Below are 23,385 nucleotides of genomic sequence, written 5' to 3'. Positions count from 1 at the left end.
CAACGCTCAATAAAGTATTTTTAGAAATTAAAAAATGACTGTTTTTTTTTAACTAAAACTGCCAGCTATAATACAATAGTCTCTTCGACTATGTTAAAATATTTCATTGTACACTTATAAAAAAATTTGATATAATTAATATGGAATTTTTACCGCTATTTAAAATTTTTAATTTTATCAAATAACTCCTACAAGAGCTGATTAGGTGAAAAATTTACACAGGTTTTGGAGAAATTTAAGATAAGACATACAACTCCTTGTAGAATAGTGGAACTTTATTTGAAGCAATTTTCAAATTTATCCCTTAGATTTCGGACGCAAATTTTATATTATATTGTTAAGGCTGATCAGAGGATGAAGATAGTATTTGGAAAAGACAATCTTAGAAGAGTGTCTCATCAAAACTAAAGACCATATATTTCTATTACACAGGACAATTTTATTTTGCATGAATTAATATTTGTAAAATATGAAATTTAGACAAATAAATAGGTTTTATAATAGTAGATTCACCAAAGTTTGATAATCGTATGGGTTAAACAAAGATCGATTGTGGAAAAAGAAAAGGATGTTAGCTTGACGTGAATGGGACATAAATTGGTATTCTCGATAAGGTTGACGAGAGTAATCTCAATGTTATCAATTTACATGGAACTACCATATAATTAATAAAAATTTATATATATTTATTCAAACTAGACAAATCAATTGTAAATATCATTGACTGGATTTACGTCATTTTTATTTATAGTATATACTTTAGCGAACATTAAATGTAAAAAAGAAATTCGTAAAAGTTTTGCTGCTAGTCTTGGGCCAGGTACGAGTTTTCGGATCTCTAATTCTGTCCCTTTTTGAGTATCTGTTCTTCCTCTCTAAAGGCTGTGTTATTCTTCAAAAACATGAATTAACGCTAATATATTATTGAATTTAAGTGTATGACAACATTGATTAATTCAAACCTATATATTTTTAATAAAAATAACAAATCGCAATACAGCAGTTTGTACAATGACGCAATTTATCACAAAACATTTTGATGCAAATCATAAAAGAAAATCTCTATAATCAAATGACATGCTTATTAGTTTTTATTTTTTTAACGCATAAAATGAAAAAATCCAAGCATTTGGCTAGACGATACTTTGCAATAATTCAGTTATAAATGTTGATGGAATAAAAATATCTTCAAGAAGTCCTGCAAAAGATAAATTATTTATGTAATGTACTCAGACTTACAAAGAGTGCGTTCACCGTATGAGAGTCAATTTTGATGAATCTTTAGAGAAATATTTGCGAAAAATCAAAATATCCTTGATTCAGCATTTTTTAATATAGTTTTTTGGTTGGATCTTGTATCCAATATACAGAAACTTCAGGTTCCTTTAGAAATTAAAATAACTCACAAAATAATAGTTCTTTGATTGTCTATTATGAATTATAATTTTTTATAAAGAATATTCCTCTAAAAGTTCATTCAAATCCAGCATCTACAAGTTTGTCACTCTACTTATTGGTATAAGTAGTATCTTGAAGAAAAAATAGTGAATACTAACCTGTGACGTCACAAAACTCGTCAAAACTTGCACAAGGCAGCAACTCATCCCGATAAGTCACGAGAAGTTTTTCTGAAGCTTTTAAGAGTGCTTCGTCATTGTGTCTTATATACTCAGCCAAAACGATAGACCATTGGTCCTCGCTCAGAACATTAATTTTCTGTTAAAAAGACACATTTAAAACTTACTCTTATTTCTTTTTTTAAAAAAAAAGAAAGTGCAAAAGCTACCAACCTTGAAGAAATGTGCATAGATGCTGTCGACGAGTCCGAAGAACACCAGCACACTCTTGTAAACTGAATAATCTTTGACAGTAGTGTCGACTAAAGTTTTGGAAGGGACCGACGGCGAAACGTATCGTTGATGCGCCAAGATTATCAGTCTTCGAAGGTGTGTCAGTTTCGTTAAATTCCAACGTGTTGGCGTCAAAATCAACATTGATAAAACACACTGGTAAAGCGGTCCTTCAGCCTCATAACTACTATCTAACCAAGCGGACGATGGCGGCGATTCTATGTATGTGAGCAGTGCTTTCTCTTCTCTCGATGCCGATCTCGTTCTAAAATAGAAAATAAGTAAAATTTTAACAAAGCATATAATATGCACTTACTGATCTACATTGAAGCATATGTTTTCAAATCTTACCAAATTTTTTGATTGCAAAACAAATGGGAAAACTTACGTATTAATGACATAAAGAGCCATATGAATAAGGTAAGGTACAATGTGTAGATTAGACTGTGGCCCACCACCACCTGTATCATCGTGGAAACTTTTTTCTTGAGCGAAACGCAGTAGCAACAACTTGAGATCGTGAATTGTCGATGAGTATGAAATATCCCGATGACCGGTGCATTCTTGCAAGTAGGTATTGTGCCTGGCAAGACAGCTAGCAAATGCGGATTCAGGTACTTGTGGTCCCCACAGTGGTAGCAATCCGTTGCATTTTGTATTCGCGTTTTGCAAAGCAGCACTTTCCCATTCATCTCGAGCACGAGCTAATCGTACGGCAGACATGTGACAATCTACGTGAACAACATTGAAGTGGGAAACCGTCGTGTAACCAACTGTTTTACGCTGATTCGTCTCAAATTCTTCTACGTTACAGCGCTTCGTGAATGTATAAATGCCAAGAACCTTGAGGGTGCAGATGGAATTTTATAATTAAAAAATCCAAAACGAGTATTACTTAATCGTAAACAATTAGGTATTTACCATGTTTGGCTTAAACTTATAGCCTTCTCGACAAATCACACACACCAATCCAGTTTCATCACCTAGATCTTCCATTTGCTGCAGTACCGAACTACTGGCAGTGACTTGACCTTTGTCGTTGGTGCGCATACCAAGTGCACCAAGCTGTCGTTTTCGCATTGCCATAGCCAATCTTTTTTTCTCGCTACGCGTATGTTGACGCGCTTCTTCAATTAACTCGGCTGTCTTCTTATTGGTGCACAATGCTTCTAACAGATTTTCTGCTAGCGAACCTACATGTTCGTTTGACGATACTTGTTCCAATCGGTGAATAATGCTTATCGTAAATTGACACACAGCATTCTACAAATATTTAATAGTTATTGTTCATTTAACGTTGAATCGAATAAAAACCTTTTAATTTTTTTTTATAAACATTACCTGTGTTGGTTCGTGGTGTGTAGCAAGACCCGTAAGTAATCGTAAGATATATTTGAGAGCCGGTTTAGAGATGAATTCTTTGAGTTCGTCGCTATCTGTTCGAAGAAGAGTCGGTTTAACGCAAGGTGCGTGTGCCTGTTAATATAGAATCAAAACAAATAAGGATTACTTTCATCTGACGATTGAAAAAAAATCTAAGTTTTTCTATTCACCGTGATATATTCAAATGCATCCTTAACAACACCCATTTTCATAATATAATCTTTCAAAGTGTTTCCAATCGCGTTTCTTTCAATGCCCTGAGTAAGCACGCAGAAAAGCTCAAGCTTCTGATCGTCTTCGGGAGTGTGCTCAAAATCAAATTTATAAAAGTTGAGTACGGGTTTGAAATATTCACATAATAATTCCATCTTCTCTGTATTTCCATATGTGAGTGCTGCCAAAACTCTAGCCAGATGTTGTAGCACATTTGCACTCTGTCTTACAGCTTGCGACTGTGTACAGGTGAGCAAAGCTTTTACATGTTCTGGGCTGCCAAGTGTACGTGAAAACTCTTCGAATTGCTCTAACCGTTGTGAAGCTGCATTCGCCAAGATGGTTTCCATGATCTAAAAGATTTCGAGAGTCATTAGTTTTAATAAATTTTTTATATTCAGCAAAATCTAAACTTACATCAAGCAATTGCTCGGTAACTTTCGATTGCGAATTCTCAATATCAGGTGAAGCAAGACATCTTTGTAGCACGTCGAGCAAAACAGTAACAGCTCCAAGCTCCGGTTGGCTGAGAACTTCTTGATTCTTTTTTACTTTAACCGAAATTCTGAAGAGCTTAAGCAAGACTTGCACCAGAGGTTTGGCTCTATTCACATCTTGTATGGCCGACAAACGGTCGATCATTACTTGCAATCCACCACAGTCTGCTAAGACATTGGCCATTTTGTAAACTTCCTCGTTATTGACTTCTTGCTCACTATTGGCGTTGAGAGTTTCGATAAATTCTTCAGTCGCATCGCCAAGCAAACCTCGCATCCTGTACACGACTCGCATTGCGTCGCACTCGCCACCTTCAGCTACCCAGACCTTCTTGTAAACCTGTAAAACAGAAAAGCTCATTGAAGATTCATTCAAACATATTTTTAATAATTTAAGGTTAATTGTACTTACATCTTTCACTGGCAAATCCAAACTGATAATTTTATTATTAACGAGTAACTCCATTCCGTTATCGTCTTCAAGCAAAGCGACTAGTTCGCAATCTTGGCAAATTTTGTTTTTGACGTCGCGCATCAATGGTCCTAAACCAGGTTCCAAACTGCTGTAAGGATTGCCTAACATTCGTCCTTGTAAAAAGTCTTCCTGCTGTGGATCTTTCTCTAGGGTTAAGAAAAATTCACCAACATCGTTCTCTTCCGGATAAATAATCGAACACAGTCTCTCAAATATGAACACAGGAGTGCGTATGTCCTCAGGACTGCACTTTTGCACGGTTTCCACGCAGATTGCCATAAAGGCTTTAGTCTCTTCCTCAGTGCCTATGAACAGAAAAAAATATAATGTAAACGAATATAATAAAATATTCTATAAATATAAAATTAAATGTTACGCATACCAGAAGTCATTTCTTCGAGCAATTCCAATAGTTTCTCCTGCGTCTCATCAATCAATCTTGTCCTTTGAACAACGAGTCTTCTGAGCGATAGATATCCATTTAGAACTGCGCCAACTAATCTGCCCTTATACTGCTGCTTGATAGTTTCCTGCTCCAAGAAAGTAGATAGTAATTCCGTTAACATTTTCAATGAATACCCCTGAGCCAAATCACTAGTCAATGTAGTTTCTTCTAGTCTATGAAGCTCTTCGATCTCTTTCGTGAGTAGATCAGCTAGTATATTCAACACTCCTCTGACCGCCAAGAATTGTTTCCAAGGTGCAGTTCGTATGAGACTCTGGTACAAGGACAGGTACTCTGCACTGCTCTCGCCAGCTACACACAGTTCGTCCAAGTACCCAGTCAGCAAAAGTAGTACTTCTTTTTTACGATCTGTGCCTTGGCACAAGTTTTCCACCATATTACAAACTACTTGGCGAGCCAAACGCGAGCTTGGATTGAAGATCACTTCCTTGAGCCACGAGCCATTGGCCAATTTAAGTGGTTGCACGCCTCGTTGTCGCAAGCAACGATAATACCAGCGATGAGCGTACTTTTCACTTAGATAAAGCATTCGAGCTTCATCTTTCTTCAACGGTTTGTTTTGATGTGACTCTGATTTTTTGCCTGGCATACGCTGTAACCATTCAGCATACGAATATTTTGGATCGCCGCTCAACCATTTTTCTAAATTAATGCTAACTCCATCAGGTGGCTGAACACTTGCAAGTGTATCAATTGTTTTATCCTTGTTCTTTTTTGATATTGGTTGATCTGGTTTTAAAAGACTCTGCAGAATTTTTAAACACGGTAAAATAACACTTTCCATTACCACAGGACTTTTTGAATCTTTGCATGCCATTAGAAACAGTTGCATGACACTTCGGAGTTTTTGCTCCCAGCACGAATCATCTTTTTGAATTAATGCACCTAACAAGGACATCTCGTGCCTCACAGCCGTTGATAAGTCAGCTGTCACTACTCTACCTTTAAGATTCATCGTTACTCTGTTCGTCAACATTGAACATAATTCCTTGGTTGATTGAGCATTATCACGAGTGACTAGACACAACAATTGTCTAACTTCTTCTTGGACCTATATTTTAAACATAAATTTCATTGAAACATAAATAAAATTTTCATTACTTTAATTTTATGACTTTCAATCTCTTACCGAAATAGTTCCTCTTCTCAAATTATACTCCACCAATTCTTGGATCAGTCCCTGCTTACATAAAACTTCTCTGGCAACGCTATTAGTCGCAAGAGCTCTAAGTAAAGTCAAGCAATGCTCCGTCGCGGAAGATGCGCATCCGTAACATCTACCATTAGCTGGTTGTGCTCTTACATTTGTATCTTTCTCATTATCACTGGCAGTTCGTTGCAGTTGGTAAACATTTTGGCCTCGTTGGTTCCGGTCGTATGCAACAAGTTCGCGTCTGCAGGCTAACACACGCTGAATAATCTTGCTAAGCTCTTCGAATGACGTTTTGCACTCACCGCAATGCTTTTGCGCAAGTAATTGTATGGCCCGATTAACCTGTGTGTTTCCACCAGAACTGGCTTGGGCTACCACGCCATCATCGAGAGATCTGTCCAATCGATGTTCAGATATTTTAACAAGTAACATTTCTAGAGTTGGTTTATTAGCAATCAGAGTTTTGTACACCCTATCGGCTTTTTCTAAAAGTGTGTTAATTGTAGAAACGGTCTTCTTTCGATCCTCATCATTTTCAATAGGATCTACTGCACAGCAAGGTCGACCAGTTAATGTGTAGTCAAATTTAGCATATTTGCAGAAACCACAGGCATGGCAAAGGAATGGATCTTTTTCGTCGTAGTTGATAGCTCGACACTTGTGACACTGGAATACGTTTTCACCACAGTTTGCACACACGCCTGGGTTAGCTGGTACACTAGCTGAGCAACGTGGACATTGAAGCGTTTCAGATGACGCTTGAATATTCTCGTAGAAGTCTGCGTATTCGATCATCAAATTGCACGCAACTATCGGCAGAGGGAATTCCATTTTAACTTCAGTTTGGCCTTGCACGAGGTTCACTTTTTTAGCTTTGTGCCATATAGTTGATTTGTTCTTTAGCTCAACTACTGCTTGAACCTACAAAAATAAAAATAATTATATTAATTTATTTTATCTTAAAAAAATATTTCAACTTGAAAAAATAAATACTTACCGTACGGTTATTGTAGAAAACATTAATTGTGCGGACCATTTTTGTTCGTTTTAGATCACCAATGCGCAAAGTTATGCGACTAATAGTATGACTGCCAACCAGTTTGATGAACTGCGTAGTCGTTGTGAATTTTGAATCAACTTTGATAGAGGATAGCTTAATAGTCGTCATTGGCACTTCAGGGTTATTGCAAACGAGGCAAGGCTAGAAAAATTATGTAATATTGAAATAACAAAAGCTTTTCTGACATGTAAAGTGTTTTGTGAAAGCGTACCTCGCTTTCCAAATAGTAACCGTCAAGCTCTACAAACTGAGCAAGATTGGCGTACAAATTTGCATTAGGATGACGCGAGAGCAATTGATTTTGAGTATGTAGGACAACGACTGCTTGCTCCATGTAAGTATACATTTTCTTGCCTGCCTGAGGAGTTCGAAGTGAAAAGTAGCCAATAAGATCAACGAACTGTGCTGCTTTACGTCCGTACATAGGTAGACGTGGCCAAAGACGCCACATATGGTCAAGCAGAACTTCTTGGTCAGATGGACTAGAATTTCTAGAAAATAGATTTAATATTATAATTACCAATATCAAGTTTTGTGAGATGACCCATAATGGACAATACAACTCACTTGTAAATTGCTAGAACCAGCGAGTGAGCTTGCCAACGAATATTTGTGTTGTTTGTTTCTAGAAGGAACGTTTGAATAAACTTGGTGATGAGAGTCGGTGAAACTTGTTTCTGAATCTGTTCAATCAAATTTATGCATTGAGTTTCTTCGAATTTAGCTTCGGTGTCAGAGTCCTCAGATTTTTCGCGATCGCGCCTCTCTTTAGAGTTGATAGCTGATTTCAGTTCCTGATAAGGTTGAAGCAAAATATAAATAAGAGAACGCTATTGAAGTTTTATAATAATGAAATAATAAAAAATGATACTTACTTTTCCCTTTATATCTTTTGATTTTGATGATGAGCATATGGCACATTGGAGAAGCTGTAAAACTGTTGGACTGACTCCTTCGTCAAGTAAAGTTGATATCGTGAACAAGTATGACAACACCGTATTGTGCTTGAGGCAAAATCGTTGCCAGTTACCCGTGCGACTAGTAGCTATCTCAACGCAACACTTCAAATGTTCAATCAGCTCTACTAAAGAGTCATATGGTAGATTTATTGAATGCGGCAACGGCTCAAGTGCGTTATAGCCTCCATTGTTACAACACTGCTGAACTGCTTTCACGTGAGAAACAAGTGCGTGAAGATCACGAAGCTGCATATATTTTTCTTTATTGCCACATATGAATAGCAGTAGTTTTCGGACTTGACGGCGGACGAATGGTGTTTGATAAAACATCATATATTCACAAAGATAAAAGTACCAAGCTTGCTGTAATGAACATTATTAGATTCATTATTAGTTTCATAAAATATACTTGTTAATAGTTATGAAAAAGCTTAGATAATATAAGATTCTTTTTCATACCTGATCAAATGCTGGCTGAACGGTATTACTATCAGCATACTTATGAACTTGATATGGTAGTCTTAAAGCCATTTCAGTCAATAACTGAGGATAAGGTTCGAAAACGTCGTTCGCATGACCTTTTACATACAGGCGTAAGAAAAATGGTGACATATCAGGTGGGGACGAAGTGAGATGTTCTTTAAGCAATTGCCCCCCGATGATAGTTCCAGAGTCATCAGTTGATACGCTATAATTATTTGAACATTATAACTATCGCTTGAAAAGTGAAAAATTACAAATTTGATAATAATACTCACGTTTTCCAATACTCCAACAAAGCCTTTAATAAGTTCAAGCAATAATCGATAAGTCCAGATTTGCTTAAAATAGCGGCTGTCATTTGAGATGTAAAGTTTGAACTTTCGGATTGTCCCTTTGTATTATATTTCGATCGAGACATTAATACACTCAATAAACGCATAATGACCAAATGAACTTCTCTCTTATTCTCTCTAGCACAAATATCGTACATGTCGGGCTTTTCCATGTGAAGTTCTTTGACAAATAAATTCAATAAGTTCGTGAAACAAATTCTATCCCTTTCATCTTGACCATCGAGATCGGAAGTTAACATCAAAATCACCTGTGAGACATTTGTTAATTAAACAGTACGTCAATTTTTTTATAAAAAATATTGTAGAACTATCATTATTTTTATATAAATTACCTGCATGAAGGGAATAGCTCGAACACCAGGAACATTTGACAATTTGAGAATGAATCGCATTAGTCTGTCTAATAGCATAAGTCGCACGTCATGTAAATTTGTTGTTATTTCACCGGCAACATCATTTTCTTGCTCATTTCCTTGTTCCTGCTCTACATTTCCATCCTGTCCGGTGCCCTACAATACAAGAATATAAACAAGAATTATTTTGTTAAAATGTAAATTTCTCAATTCTTGCATGAATTTTAAAACGTTTAACTTACAGAAGGAGCATTGGAATTACTATCAGAGCGTGCTTGTTGTGTAGATCGATTACCACTATTGGAGATGGCATCGCCTTGACCGTCACCGTAAGCAGAGCTACGGCCAGAGACACTATGTTCGCCCATGATACTATCAACGACGCTACCGCCGCTCTCACTTCCGCCACTTTCGCTTCCTTTACTACCACCACTTCCACCTTGTTCTGCGGGTGACGTTCTAAGTGTGCTTCCATCGGTCGCAGCTGTTGAGCCTTCATCGTCTGACCCACCAGCTGAAGCTGTCGTATCAGAGTAGTGCCCAGCTTCTTGACCCTATTAATATTTGGCAAATAAAATTAAAAATAAAATTAACGCTGAAAAATTTACGATTAAAAAAATGAAAATAAATTGTATGCAAATTAAAGAAAAACTGAAATGAATATTATATTTCAATCATACCTGAGCACCACTTTGAACCTGACCCAATCCTTGAGCTGCAAGAGCTTGCAAGCTTTGTAGAGCTTGTCCACTGAGATTCTGTAAACCTTCTTGTAAATTAGCCAAGCTTTGTTGAAATCCTTGTTGCAAAGCCTGAATCTGAGGACCACCCTCGTGATCTTGCAAACTTAAAGCAATTGCAAGCTCGACCATAGCTTCGTCATCTTCAGCCTGAGGCATATCCAAAAGTTGAGGGAAACCATCGGGCCCGAGTAGAGCTTCCAGTGGATTTACGGCACGAGCAGCTGCTGCACCAGGTTGATTTATTCCTTCGGCACCCAAAAGAACCATCGACACAACGTTATCCACATCAAAGTTCTCATCTGCTTCAACAGGTTCTGCTGGCGGTGGTGGTGCTACTATTGGTAATGGTTTTTCTTCTTCTAAAGTTGAGTCTAATTGAAGATTCAATTCAATTAACAATGAACATAATTAATTTGGAATAAGAAAGTCGCAAAAAAAAACTTTTTTTCTCTATACTTACTCTGAGTAGTATAGTGAGGAGGACTTGGTATATAAACTCTGCGTCTTTTGTATCGCGGCCGTAATACCTTAATTATCGCTTGTTTTGCAGTAAAGCTAATGGTCGTATCTGAGCAGAGCAAGAGTTGTAAGTATAATTTTGCAGCCACTGGTGTAAATTCTTCAACATCGCAGATGGTAAATGCATGAATAATCTCAATAATGGCGTGAATAACCGCTTCAGTGTGGGTGAGTCCGGGCACGACAACAGGTGCTAAGGCTAAATTTTTGGGGTAAGACGCATGCAATAGCCATAAAACATTCATCAATTGAATCAGCAAGTGAGGACTCTCGTTTTCTATTTCTGATAATAAAACTACTTTTCGCTCTGATTCAAATATAAAAACTGAAAATAAATTATTAAGACATGAGTTACGATAAAAAGTAAAGCATGATTATTTTTCTACAAACTGTAAAACTCACTTGTACTCTCATCAATGGGTTTAGATGAATGTTGTTCGGCAAATTTATATAAGTTTTGCGGCCGAGTCACTGCAATACTTCTTACAATCAAAATCAATCGATAGAAGTTTTCAGCATCAATGTCGCATATCTCTTCAGTTTCTCTCATTGTTTTGAGTGAATCTAGCACGTGTGACAATAACACTTGGTCCTGGGAAAAGCAACAAAATGTTAATATTCTGTTCTTTGAAATGAAACGTGAAGATAACGTAATATCAATACTTTATGTGCATGATATGCAGCTTTTGAGCTGTGCAAAGCAGCAAGAAATGCTGTCGTATGAATTTGTACTTGTGGAGGTGTCGGTAGAATCAATAAATTGGAAGCAACTTCAATTGCAGTTTGCCTTAAAGTCGCTTTGGTTTCATCGTTCGCTAACATGAATGACGACTCTAATACTTCGAGGATACTCGATACCATTCTATAAGAAATCAAAAAATATAATAAATTTTTACATCTCTTCATAAATTAAAAATATTACTCAATATTCTATGAGCCACATCTACTAATATTGAAAACAAAAATACGACGACGATCTACTATACGTAATGACGAATTACGATCTCTTACCTTTCGATATTAATCGACTCATCCTTTGTCGGTCTGATAGAATTAGAATAAGCAACATCGTTATAAAATTTATGAATATTAATGTTATAACACGACACAGTTTCACGTAGCATTGAGCTAACAGATTTTTATAGTGAAAGTGCTTTTCTAACTTACTTGTCGACAGAAGTCAAAGGTGTAGGAGAAATAGTTTGATTTTCTGCATCATTATTGGTTGTGATTCCTCCAGTAGCTTGCGTTGACGTCGGCTGCCCTGTCGAGATTTCTTCGGGTTCTTCTGGCCATCCAAATGAGTCTTTTGTCTTCCCGTAAATTTTGATAGAGTCAACCATGATGACACTTTCAGGATCTTGCGAAGGTCCAAAGGTGATCGTAAGTCTCTTATCTGCTTGCAGACTTTCATCTCTCGTAAGAGGTATATCGAACCATCTACTGCGAGTTAATGTCGTTCGGATACTTCTGCCAAAGATTTCGACGTATAGTGGAGCTCGTTGAACATCTTGAGTACCCAGCTGAACTCGTATTCCAATCATGACCAAATTAGTGTCATTATTTATGACTTCAACATTGAATCCAGTAGCTTTTGTTGATACCACGTACATACCAGTGGTATTTAATCTGTGCTTAATTTGAACAACGTTATAGACCTGTAGTAAGTCGTTGCCACCGAATTCTACGTCGTTCATTACTTGACATTGTTCGAAAAAATCGATAGGGAAGTTAACCGAGCCTGAAGGCTTGCTCGCCTTAAGAGCTTTCTTTTTCTTCGTTTGCTTCATCGTGGAAGTAAGGCCTACGGGTTGTACGCTTGACGACATCCAGAAGCCGGTTTGCTCCATTGATGCCATGTATATCCTGAGACTACCATCCTCACATAGTAGAATCAAAGTCGTACGATGCTCGGCGTTGGAGCTTGGATGTCTAATTGCCATCATGTCCATAATTTTTGCCTTTACCGGGACGACTTTGATCTCCTGAATCATGATTATTTCAGGCTTGATCATCAAGATCACGGGATTATTACTACTTTGAAGGACAGAACACACGAGACCAGGATGATTGGCTACTTCGCTCCACTGACATAGTGGTTGAGGTTGATTATTGTTAGATTTATTGCCGCTACCGCTTGTTCCAGTTCCATTAGTTTTGTTGGAAATAGTAATCATATTAACGAGATCGATGTCGTCGACATATTTCATCGGCGCTACGAAACTCTTACCATTTGCGTGGCTGAAAAACAGTAACTGCAAAGCGTGAGAGTAGTAAATTGATACTCCACCACCACAGACCATGCCATTGTCTTTAATGTCAGAATGATAGACTTTTAAAGTGTGCGTAACGTAGAATGGCCCATGTTTAGCTTGGCTATCCTCATCCATAGTTTGACTGTATATGTATCCAGCCGAAGACATTAACAGCATATGGAACTCATTGTTCTCTGTATGTATAAATGTACAGTCACGTATTTTTCCAGTCGGCATCAAAAAGTAATACTGTGGACTCAGAGCATCTTTACTGAGATCGTAAACCTTGACAAAATCAGCAGTGACAAGTGCTAGTTGGGTCTGAGATCCTGGTAGCCAGATTGCCTTAATGATAAAATTGCCAGTTTCAAGTTGAGGATGCAGCACCAAATGATCGGACACCGTGCCTGTGCTATTGAAGGTGAGTACGTGACAATCTTTGAGACCACAGACTGCAAGGAAATCTTCATTCCACTGGTTGGCTGTCATAGAAAGTACCGTGAATGGAATTGGAGCTGAGGCTAGACGTGTCAAAGTGAGTTTTCGTTTTGAAGAATCGGCTTGCTTAAGGAGTGTGCTTAATTGAAGAACTGTTATTTTTCCTTTTTCATGAGATACAGCTAAAAATATTATTTGAGATAAAGATAATAATTATTAAGTTTGTAAATCTTAAAATATAAAAATTGTACCTAGATGTTGTCGTTTACCATGTGGAGAAGATAAACAGCACATAGCTACTCTTCTGATCATGTGAGCCGATAAGAGTTGCCGGATTGTCTGGCCTTGATCACCGGAATAGTTCATGCGTACATTTTCAAAGGCTCCTTCTTGAGATCCAAGAGTTGGTAGCTGCAATTACAAATATATCATTAAATAACCATTTAAATCAATTAAAAAGTTTCAAAATAACTTACCATTAATTGATCGGTGTATTCGAATTTTTTTTGAATATAATGCAGCTGTGAAAGAGCAGCTTGAGCTCGGGCATGACAACCAACTGGTGAGAAATTTTCGCATGACATTTGTACTGCTGGGATTAAGGCACGAGTTAGTTGTACCAATGACGAGACTAGACCGCTCCCCCACACTTTCGACAGAATCCAGTCTTTGGAACCTTCTGAAAATTAATAAATCAAGATTATTAATAACATTTTATAAAATTTTGATTGTCTACATTGGCAATAATCATCGACAAACCTAATTGCTTGGCTAATGCCACCTGTTTCTGCTTATCTTTGCTACTCTTATCGTATCTTTCACCAAAATGTATTGGACTCGAAAGTCTACGCCTCAAGCTACTTGTCAACAGCGTATGATTGTCGCCACCGCTAGAATTATGATACGCTACACCACTGTTAGATTGATTCTCATTGGTTTGCGGACTTCTTTTGGTGAGTGCCTGGCATGAGGCATCCTCTTTGGCACCGCAATCGCAGAAAAAGTTGCCGTACTTGGCGTAAGTAACATCGTGACCTCGATGGCAGACTTTAGCGCATACAGAGCAGACACCCACGCCGTCGATCATGTTACAGGTATGACAATGATACCAGTGCTGATTCATAAACTCTTTCTGGGTGATAGTGAAAGTGCAGAGTTTGTTGCATAGGTTATCTTCGTCTGAATCATCGGCGCCACTATCGTCTTCGTCGTGCACGATCTCGTCGATCCAGTCGCTATCTGTTACGTCGTTTGCCGGTTGTGCACCTTCCCAGGGTGGACTTGTAGCTCGATCTTGATTAGTAAGGAGTTTCTGTGGACATACTGCATTCACTATGTCTGCTATGTAATTCAGCACGCAACAGCCAGCCTCGATGTAAGATGAACATTTGTCAAGATTGTGAGGGTCTTTGTTGAGGAGTTGTTGCTTGCTAAAGGATAAATATCAAACGTAAAAAATTCTATGTGTACATTCAAAATATAGTATAACATTCATGCACTTACCATAGTTCAATCCATTCAGTGGCAGATTGGAAAAGTAAAGTGTGACCTTTATCTGATCCAGCATCAGCAAGAGTAGACATCACTTGCATTAGTTCGGCGAAGCTTACACCTTCAGTCGCAGATGATAAGATACGATAAGCAATTGGTATCAGAGCTTGCAGAATTGTCACTGATACTCCTTCACTGACGTTGCTATAATTATATTTAGAACATTATATTTGTTTTTATTTAGAATATAAAAAAAATGATAATATATACCTCTTTTCTTTAACTATGTAATTAGTGAGGGCTCGCAACAACTGATTATTTTCCTTCAATGACTGCTGCTGTTCTTCGTTCGAAGTTGACGTTTGATTGGTGGATGCTACTTCGGGTACAAGTGGTTGCCACTGACCTTGTACTTGCTCATTATTTGGTGCATTATTTGATGTATCAATTTTTTGCGCCTCTTCTGCTGGTGCCAGTGCAGATGTCGTTCTACAAAATGAATATTAACGATATTAATAATACATAGATATACAAAAATGGAAAACTTGTATGATAAAGTATGAAATTGTTCTTACGTTGAAGCTGGTGTTGGAGCTGATACAGGAACATTTGCCGGAGGAGTACTCGGAGACAAACTTGTACATCCAAGAACAACATGAGCTAGCCAAGATTGAAGTTTCTCGTTTTCCACTTTTGCGAGATTTGAAACCGATCTGCATAATCTATCGAGTGATCCGTCATTGTCTTTTTCAGCTAATTTTACACAATAATAATCATTAATTGTTTAATAATTAACAAAATGAATAGTGTTTCATACAATAAAATTTACCAGTCTTAAATAGTTTATTGAAAAAATGTAAAACGTGACTGCTGAATTGTTGTGAGGACTGAGGCGAAGCTATCGAGAGGAGAACAGAAACTAGTGTTCTGTTTGTGCTTGGTGCGAAAAATTCGTCTAGAGCTTTACATCCCACTGACTTTTCTAATAGTTGCTCCCAATATTTTATACACTGTTTCAGGATTTTGCCGTCAATAGAAATGCTGGAAATAGAAAAGCAACTAATAGATATTTGTTTTTTAAAATACGCTGAGGAAATATACACTTTTATTTACTTAATGGCTTCATCCAAATTGCTGGTGTAATCAACTATTAAATTGTATGTATGATTAAGTACGAAAAGGTGCTCTCGAATTTGACGGGCTTCAGTATCGGGTTCACCAATCAAAGTATTAAGAGTTTTTGACGCCATTTCGTGAAAATATTCCGTGCGCAAATCCATTGTTAGTGAAATAAGAATATCTATTGCATGATTTCTGATTTCAGAGTTCTCAGGAGCTGTCGTTGAACTATGAATTGAATTATATTGGTAATACTAGCATTAATCATCTAATTTTCATATTAGTTAAGTTTTACTCACTTTACATATTCCATAATGAATGATATCAAAGAGTAAAGTAAATTTTTCAGTGACGGATTAATTGAAAATGAACCATACTCAGATAAAGAACTAATATGATGATCAATGGTAGATAAAATATAACTTTCTGCGGGGATTATATCATTGGCGTATGTGTTCTAAAATATAAAAAGAAGATATAATGTGAATCTCTTAAAGTAAAGACCGATTTACGTTAGTTTTTAATAATATACCCAAGGAACATGAGCCACGTTTATAGCTTTCCACTTATCCAGCACAGATCGCACGTTATTTGGGAATAAACTAATCAAAGATGCATCTGTCGCCCAGGATGCACCACTCATGCAAATAACTTCATCCAAAATAAGAAAATCTCTCACAGTATATTTTTTGCCGCTGTCAGAAGTATCTTGAATTTGGTATAAAATGCTGGATCGGCATGAAGCCAACATCGCATCTGTCAACGATAAAATATGTGGCAATATCTCTATAATTAACTTATTTACATTAGAAGCCGCTGATTCATTAGTTTGTTGAACTCTGAAATAGACGTTTTATTTATTGTTTGTAAAAATATTGGTACAAAAATAATAAAACATCTCATTGAAATACGTACTTTGAGGCTTCCATGTTATCGATTTCGGTTATCGGTTTCCATATATTTTCATCCATTTGAACTTGTAATTTTCCTACGACTGCGGACAGTATGCAAAGAGAATTTAATTTTGGCAAAGCTGACTTTGGTATAATTTTCTCTGTTGTGCTAACTTCCGGTTTCAAAGACTTGATACAATTTTTCGCTAAAGCTACATCGTATTTCAGAGAATTAACGGTCGATGAAACGGTTTTCAATAAATTTTCAGCATACTGAGTGTACATTCCTTGTTTTACCAAACAGTCCTGTAAATATCAATTTTAAATAAATAGTTTTAACAAAATTTTGTTTGAAAATATTGATCAACGTTAGAACACACCTTCATCCATCCAGTAAAAGTTTTATACGCGGCACGTGGTCCCCATATCAAAGAATGCAGTAATAATGGGCCTGCTGGAATTTCTTCACCTAAAGCAAGTTTATCCATGTAAGGCGTTGATGGAGGCAGCATTAATAACAATCTGAAATTTAGTTAATGATATTATTTATAATATATATAACAAAATAATCAAATTTATTCATTTAAATCAATTTTACCTCCAACAGATAGAAAAACAGTATTGTATTGCACATAAGCCAGTGAACGTCATTTTTTCTTTACCGTCAGGACCAGTTTTTTTAGGTAGACTAGTCTGATTCAAGATATTCAAAATATCAATAAGAGCATCTACTAGTAGTGGATATTTCATTTTATCCGGTGTACCCAAAATAAAGTTACAAGCCTATTTCAAAGTTAGAAAAACGTTGTTTTATTTTTATAGTCGAATTTCCAAGATAGATAAAATTAAACTTACCAGTCCATCTAATTTGGGTGTATCTTGATTATTGAAGTCATAAACGGTCAAGTTATAGAACCGCGGTTTCATCGAAAATTCTTCTTGTGGTCCGAATTTCCGATAATTATCTTCAATTTCTTTCCATGGAGTGTAGATTCGTGATGCTTGTTTGTTTCCTTCTTTAGTATCTGAGACTAAGCTTGTAGCGGAAAACAAATTCCAATGTACCTTGAAGCATTATTTATATTATTGAACTTAATATTGAAAACAAAAATTATGTTTCTGAAAATCTTATGTTAATAGTGAAAGAAATGTCTGAGACTTTTACTACCATTCAGTTTGTACTACTAAACAGACGGCCCTGGTATCTCAGATTAGTTATCAAACTAATCAACATTTTTCTAGCATTGGCAGGGTCTTATAAAATGAAGTATGAATGAAATAATGAAGAGAATGAGGTATGAATGAGTTGCATGATTGGTATTGATAAACCATCACGTGACACTGTTCAATGCAGTAAGCGAAAAAAAATTATTCATAACTAATATTCTAATACTTACTTGCTCTAGTAAAGTTGAAGGGGCATCGTAAAGATGTTTCATCATGTACTCAAGTAGAATAAGTAATCGAGATAAATGCAAAATTTGTGAATCCTTCATCGGACTTTTAATTGCTTCGCTACACCGAACAGCTCCACTGCCGGTTACAAGAAGTACAGATTTTTTCTGCATGAGATTTAGCGAATGGAAAAGGAAAAGAACCAACTGTGCATGCTCAACATTCAAATCTGAAATACAAAAATAAAAATATTCATTTCGATCCAAATAATAATTCAATAGGTACAGAGGCACTATATTTACCTTCATTGTCGGTTTCAAAAGTTGTAGGTGGATTACAAACATTTTCAACCATCGTTGTTACCAATCGTTGCCAAATGCTAATGCAAGCTGCCTCTTTTTCTGATTGTGGTTTCAATAAAAGAATCTGAGCGAGAACACCAAGAGTTCTTGGGTATACTTGTAAGGGCCAAGATGAAGGACTGGCGTTCTCGGTCGACCATGGACTTACTCCCAAATGATGTAGTAAAGTGTTTTGAAGAGTTTCACTCAAAGTATTTCGTGCAAGTAAATTGTGTGTGTACCGGCTTAAAGCTTGAGAAAATTCGGAATACATTGCACCTAATGTAGCTCCGTAAAACACTGATATTGTGCCTGAATTTTATTTTTATTTATTATACACTTTCTCCACATAATTATTTAACATGGAGAAGTTTATTGTAATTTACCTGTTTCGGTTCTAGCTGCTTCATGATCTAAATCTCTAATTATTGCAGCTAGTATAACCATTTGTTGTTCTACCAATCCGTTGACAACGTAATCACGGACGTATGCACTTCTGTTTCCAATTAGATGTTGATTCATGAACTGGAAGATTTGAGTTGCCAACGAAATGTACTGTGTAAGGAAAAATTAAATAAATTACTATTATTATTGATGAATTAGACCATACATCTGCTATATCGAAAAATAAACTTACGCCGTGAGGTTCTCGATTATCGGGTACAACTGTAGCATTACGTTCTGTGTTGGCTTCTTCATTAGTTTCTTTCGAGGTAGTTGTTGGTGGAGCATCAGAAGAATCTAGAGTTTCCTCAAACCAAGCTCCTAAAATAGGTTCGCTATCCTCTTCTTGATCCGTAGAGCTCTCAGAGCAACTGTAAAGGTCTTCATAGTATGTTGTAGAGTCTGATTGACTTAATGTATCTCCTTCAAGAGGATGTTTTTGTATTCTTTTAAGTGTACATGCCTATAAGTTGAACAAATTTTTTAGTACATTTTATGTCATAACATTAACAAAAATAAATAAACATAAGTGATATTCACTTTTCTGTAACTGATGGTAGCTAAATAAAATAATAAATGATTTAATGGAGCAGCTTGGAAAAATGTCGCTACTCTCTCCAAAGCTGTAGCAGTAGCTAAGATATCCAATGGAGCTGACTCTGGCTGAGAAACTTGTTCATTACTAGCCTCAACGGAAACATCTTCTAGCAGAGCACCCATCAATGTGAGAGCATGTGATGCCAGAGCTACTGACAAAACTCCAAATCCTTGTTGTCTGTTTGCAATAGAAAATTAATTAGATAATTTATAAGTGAATGACAATATTTTGCGCATTTGATCATATGAAGAAAATCGTAACTCACACTTTCATCAAATTAATACGTCCGGTTCCATCACGTGCTTTACTAGGCGATTTGCCCTTTTCTTCTTTTCCTTTATCAGTTACGCTAAAACTGCTGACAGATAATTGAGCTTGCAAACCTGCTACCAATAGCCATACCCCAATCAATAAATGATTTTGAAATATCTAAAAGAAAAAATAGATAAATAAATTCATATTCAATCGTGAAATAATAAGGAAATAATAAAATTATAAATTTTACATGTCCACCAGCTCTTGTACTATGTTTAATAATATTTGATACCAAAGTGAAAATTTCTAAACTTCTTTCTACAACAGTAATTGCTAGAGTATCGTATTCTTCCTCAGTACTTTTAGTACTCTGAGTACTCTGTGGATTCGAACCAGTACTCAGACAACATTTCGGCGAGATAGCATTAGTTATTCCAACAATGCTTGACGCCGTCGCATTAGCAATTGAACAATAGAGACAAGACATTGTTATCAACGATAATTTCTCTAACTTGGCTGGTGTTAATGGTTCTAAAATCGGTAACGACACAACACTATGTACAATATTTATATCATTGACAAGTGAATGCAAACTGTGACGAATTGTATGAGCTTCAGACTGATTGGCTGGCAAGCAGAAACTTTTTCTGTTCAAATATGCTTGATACTTTCTGGCATAGCGTGATAAGTGATGTAAATTGGAGCACATATTTAGAAGCATGTCTCCTGCACCCATAGTCTGAAGTGTATTTATATTGTTTACTATGAACATCATCTGAAAATATAATCAAATAAAAATTTAGATTTACACACTAATCATCTTAATGCTAGCTTTAAAATAACAATCTTTTGTAAATTTATTTTAGCAACCTTTGTATCAGAATTCTGTTCAATATTAGAAATTTCTAAATTTGTTTTACTTGCTGGTTCATGAGCTATATCATTTGTAATAGCAAAGTCTTGCAAAGGCATAGTTAATTGTTCTATAATATTTGCTGATAAATCACTACGAGCTCTTTTTGTCTCCTTAATAGATTGTGGTAGGCTTTCTTTTTCTCCACTTGTAGGTGAACCTTTTACATATTGTGGAAGTTTTGCATTCTTCAGAATTGCAATAAAAGTCACTTCCTCTGATTTGGCTAACAGAGATTGGCCTATACATAGTGCTCGAATTGGTAATAACAACTGTCTTGTAGTCAAGATTGTAGGAGCACTGCTTTCTCCTGGTTGTGAAGATTGCTGAGGCAATTTGCCAACTAAATATGTTAGCAATATTCTACATGCTTGCCAAACAAGAGGTACTTGACTCTTGCATACTGAAAAATAAAGTATTATTTTGATAGAAAATAATAGGATAAAGGAATAGAATACAAAGATGAATTTAATTAAAAATACATACATGTACCTGCACAGGAACTAATATAATCCGCTGCCAATGCAGCAAATGATATGTAAAAAGCTTCATATTCTTTATCATGTGACACCAGCTCTGGTTCGCTAGAATTGAAACATTGAAATTTTTTAAATACTAAGTAACAGATGTAATAAGAAGAAATATATTAAAAACAGTTTTGTCATAAAAATTATTATTTTTGAACATGATTAAAGGTTGAATTTTACAAAATGTTTTTAATTGAAATTAAAGTTCAATTTGTTTTGCAGTAAAAGCATATATAATGAAAATTTTTTACTGCAATAATTATTATAACTTTGTTGAGAATGGATAAACTATTTCCAATAATTAATCATACCATAATGCTAACGCATTTAGCTGTATATATTATATATAAGGTTCACATTCAAAAGATTTTATAAAACTTATAATAACAGTAAACCATTCCGGATACTGATCATAAATAAACAACGACAGTTTAGCGAAAGCAAAGACATAACAAAATGTTTAAAAAGTTCAATACATTAGTGAAAAAGTAATATAAATCAATTATTACAATAGATTGCATAAAATTTGTTAGTTTTCCAACTAATTTATACATCTTGAGACTTCCATTTCTGTTTCGTCACCTTGAAAGGCGTTTGGGAAATTTGGATTTTCTCACGTATTAATTAATGCTTCAGGATAAAATTTTTTTCCTACCTTTGAATGATAGCTTTGACTAGCTCGATAACATCAGTTTTGTTAAAAGATCCATAAGATGCCGTTAAAATTGGTTTTATAATAGAACTCCAATCGACAACACCACCGCTTTTCGCCGCCATCTTGAATATTCTGACTGCTCTATCTTCGTTGATCTGTCTGCGTCGACTAAATAATGACTTATATATTAAGCCACGGAGAATAACACGCAGCTCCGCGGGAGGTTTATTCGAGAGGTCGAAATAAATATTCATTTAAAATAGGTTGATGGTTATTATATTGACTGATTGAACATAGAGAATGAATAATTTGTATATTGAGTACAGTATTATAATATTGAACTTTCATACTATAATGTTCCAGGTAATTTGAAATATAAAGAATAATTAATTAATATTAAATTTTGTAGATGTTCAGAAACCTAATAATTAGTTTAAAAGAAATAAACTAGTGAATTTGTATATAATAATTATATTTAAAAATATGTTTTTTTACAAAATGTTGTCTAAATAACATTAATTATAAGCTTAATTATTAATACTTTTGATCACATTATAAAGCTCAAGTTTTTGAATTTCTAAAATTACTTTTGCAACAGCATGTCTTAACTTGTGAAAATGAGGTATTGATAGTTCAAATGTGTAGCTTTTTCCATCACTCAAAATCCATTCCATCAGTATGTAGGGTTGCAAAACTTTTGACATTAAGCTAACAAAAAAATTTCTATTCAAACAATTTCAAAAGTTCATGAATACTTGAAAATCATAAATTTACCTTGATGAAATTATAATATCTAATCTCCATTTACACGCAACTATATAAGGAAAGAATTCAACTTTTTTTGCAAAATTTCTTATTAAATTTGGCCTTTTTGCTCCTGTAAGCACTGCAGTTATATCTTGAATACACTCTGGAGAAAACCTAAAAAATGAAAAATTTAGAATTCATACATTATTACAGAATAAAATTATATTTGTGTTATTATATTTATATTAATTATTTTTTACTTCAACTCTTGTAAACACTGTCTGAATTCAGGAGGTTTAATATTGATACTAGGTGAACGCAAATGTAGCTTCATGATTATCAGTACAGCAGCATACCACTCATCAACTAGTGCCTGAGGTATATCAAAGTTTTCACTAACAATTTTTAAAGCTCCTTCTTCAATATATTCTAGTTCAATAGATTTCACTGCAACTAAATAATTTTCAAAATTAAACAGATCTAAATATCTGCATATATTTAAAAAATATAATAGTCATTTATAAATAATACATGTATATACAATATCTGCGTGCTTATAGTTTCCAACTATAATAATTATTGCTAAACTTACGCTGCAATAATGGTCTAATAACGTCTTGTTTCAATTCGGATAAGTGTTTGGTATGACTACCTAACATAGATGATAGTTGCAACTGAAATTCCATTATTACAACAAAATACCGAATCGCTAGTAGCAGTTACAATGATTAACAATCGCACTGCAAATCATATCAATTTCATTTACATAATCTTAGTACGTGTGTTTTGACAGCAAGGTTAAAAGAA

At 35.5% G+C, this 23,385-nt stretch overlaps 2 protein-coding genes across 2 annotated transcripts; both read right to left on the bottom strand.

Moving 5' to 3' along the window:
* Positions 1–274: 274 nt before the first annotated feature.
* Positions 275–21,961, bottom strand: LOC131664660 (E3 ubiquitin-protein ligase UBR4). The gene is made up of 49 exons (XM_058935958.1): positions 21,832–21,961; positions 21,136–21,233; positions 20,607–21,052; positions 19,987–20,511; positions 19,747–19,910; positions 19,424–19,658; positions 19,077–19,346; positions 18,826–18,994; positions 18,401–18,751; positions 18,101–18,327; positions 17,559–17,768; positions 17,302–17,486; positions 17,084–17,225; positions 16,726–17,009; positions 16,343–16,649; positions 16,110–16,267; positions 15,805–16,038; positions 15,521–15,732; positions 15,267–15,444; positions 14,962–15,180; positions 14,704–14,895; positions 13,960–14,630; positions 13,677–13,879; positions 13,452–13,611; positions 11,675–13,382; positions 11,519–11,551; positions 11,171–11,369; positions 10,910–11,099; positions 10,449–10,832; positions 9,926–10,359; positions 9,488–9,799; positions 9,225–9,401; positions 8,815–9,140; positions 8,516–8,744; positions 7,973–8,419; positions 7,665–7,891; positions 7,309–7,588; positions 7,035–7,238; positions 6,014–6,958; positions 4,801–5,935; positions 4,356–4,723; positions 3,864–4,283; positions 3,404–3,799; positions 3,192–3,326; positions 2,772–3,113; positions 2,239–2,693; positions 1,791–2,115; positions 1,557–1,716; positions 275–1,198 (listed from the first exon to the last, which is right to left on the bottom strand). Exons 1-49 carry the CDS (start codon positions 21,951–21,953, stop codon positions 1,134–1,136), a joined length of 15,858 nt encoding a protein of 5,285 aa, XP_058791941.1. The 5' UTR covers positions 21,954–21,961; the 3' UTR covers positions 275–1,133.
* A 259-nt stretch (positions 21,962–22,220) lies between these two features.
* LOC131664534 (COMM domain-containing protein 5-like) lies at positions 22,221–23,309 on the bottom strand. The gene is made up of 4 exons (XM_058935719.1): positions 23,171–23,309; positions 22,839–23,031; positions 22,606–22,752; positions 22,221–22,539 (listed from the first exon to the last, which is right to left on the bottom strand). Exons 1-4 carry the CDS (start codon positions 23,262–23,264, stop codon positions 22,359–22,361), a joined length of 615 nt encoding a protein of 204 aa, XP_058791702.1. The 5' UTR covers positions 23,265–23,309; the 3' UTR covers positions 22,221–22,358.
* Between the last annotated feature and the right edge of the window lie 76 nt (positions 23,310–23,385).

Source organism: Phymastichus coffea, unplaced genomic scaffold, assembly GCF_024137745.1.
Source record: "Phymastichus coffea isolate CEN01 unplaced genomic scaffold, Cenicafe_Pcof_1.1 PCOF00044, whole genome shotgun sequence".
NCBI classification, from domain to species: domain Eukaryota; kingdom Metazoa; phylum Arthropoda; class Insecta; order Hymenoptera; family Eulophidae; genus Phymastichus; species Phymastichus coffea.
The sequence above is the reverse complement of the archived record's forward strand: the minus strand, read 5'-3'. Positions and strand labels throughout refer to the sequence as shown.

Excerpts from the sequence above, each read along its gene's own strand:
- LOC131664534 (XM_058935719.1), bottom strand. The coding sequence starts at position 23,264 with ATGGAATTTCAGTTGCAACTATCATCTATGTTAGGTAGTCATACCAAA. Across the intron at positions 23,032-23,170 it reads TATTAGACCATTATTGCAGC|TTGCAGTGAAATCTATTGAA; the intron begins GTAAGTTTAGCA and ends AAAATTATTTAG. Across the intron at positions 22,753-22,838 it reads CAGTGTTTACAAGAGTTGAA|GTTTTCTCCAGAGTGTATTC; the intron begins GTAAAAAATAAT and ends TTCATTTTTTAG.
- LOC131664660 (XM_058935958.1), bottom strand. The coding sequence starts at position 21,953 with ATGGCGGCGAAAAGCGGTGGTGTTGTCGATTGGAGTTCTATTATAAAA. Across the intron at positions 19,659-19,746 it reads CGTATTAATTTGATGAAAGT|ACAACAAGGATTTGGAGTTT; the intron begins GTGAGTTACGAT and ends TATTGCAAACAG. Across the intron at positions 14,896-14,961 it reads TACATAGTTAAAGAAAAGAG|CAACGTCAGTGAAGGAGTAT; the intron begins GTATATATTATC and ends ATATAATTATAG.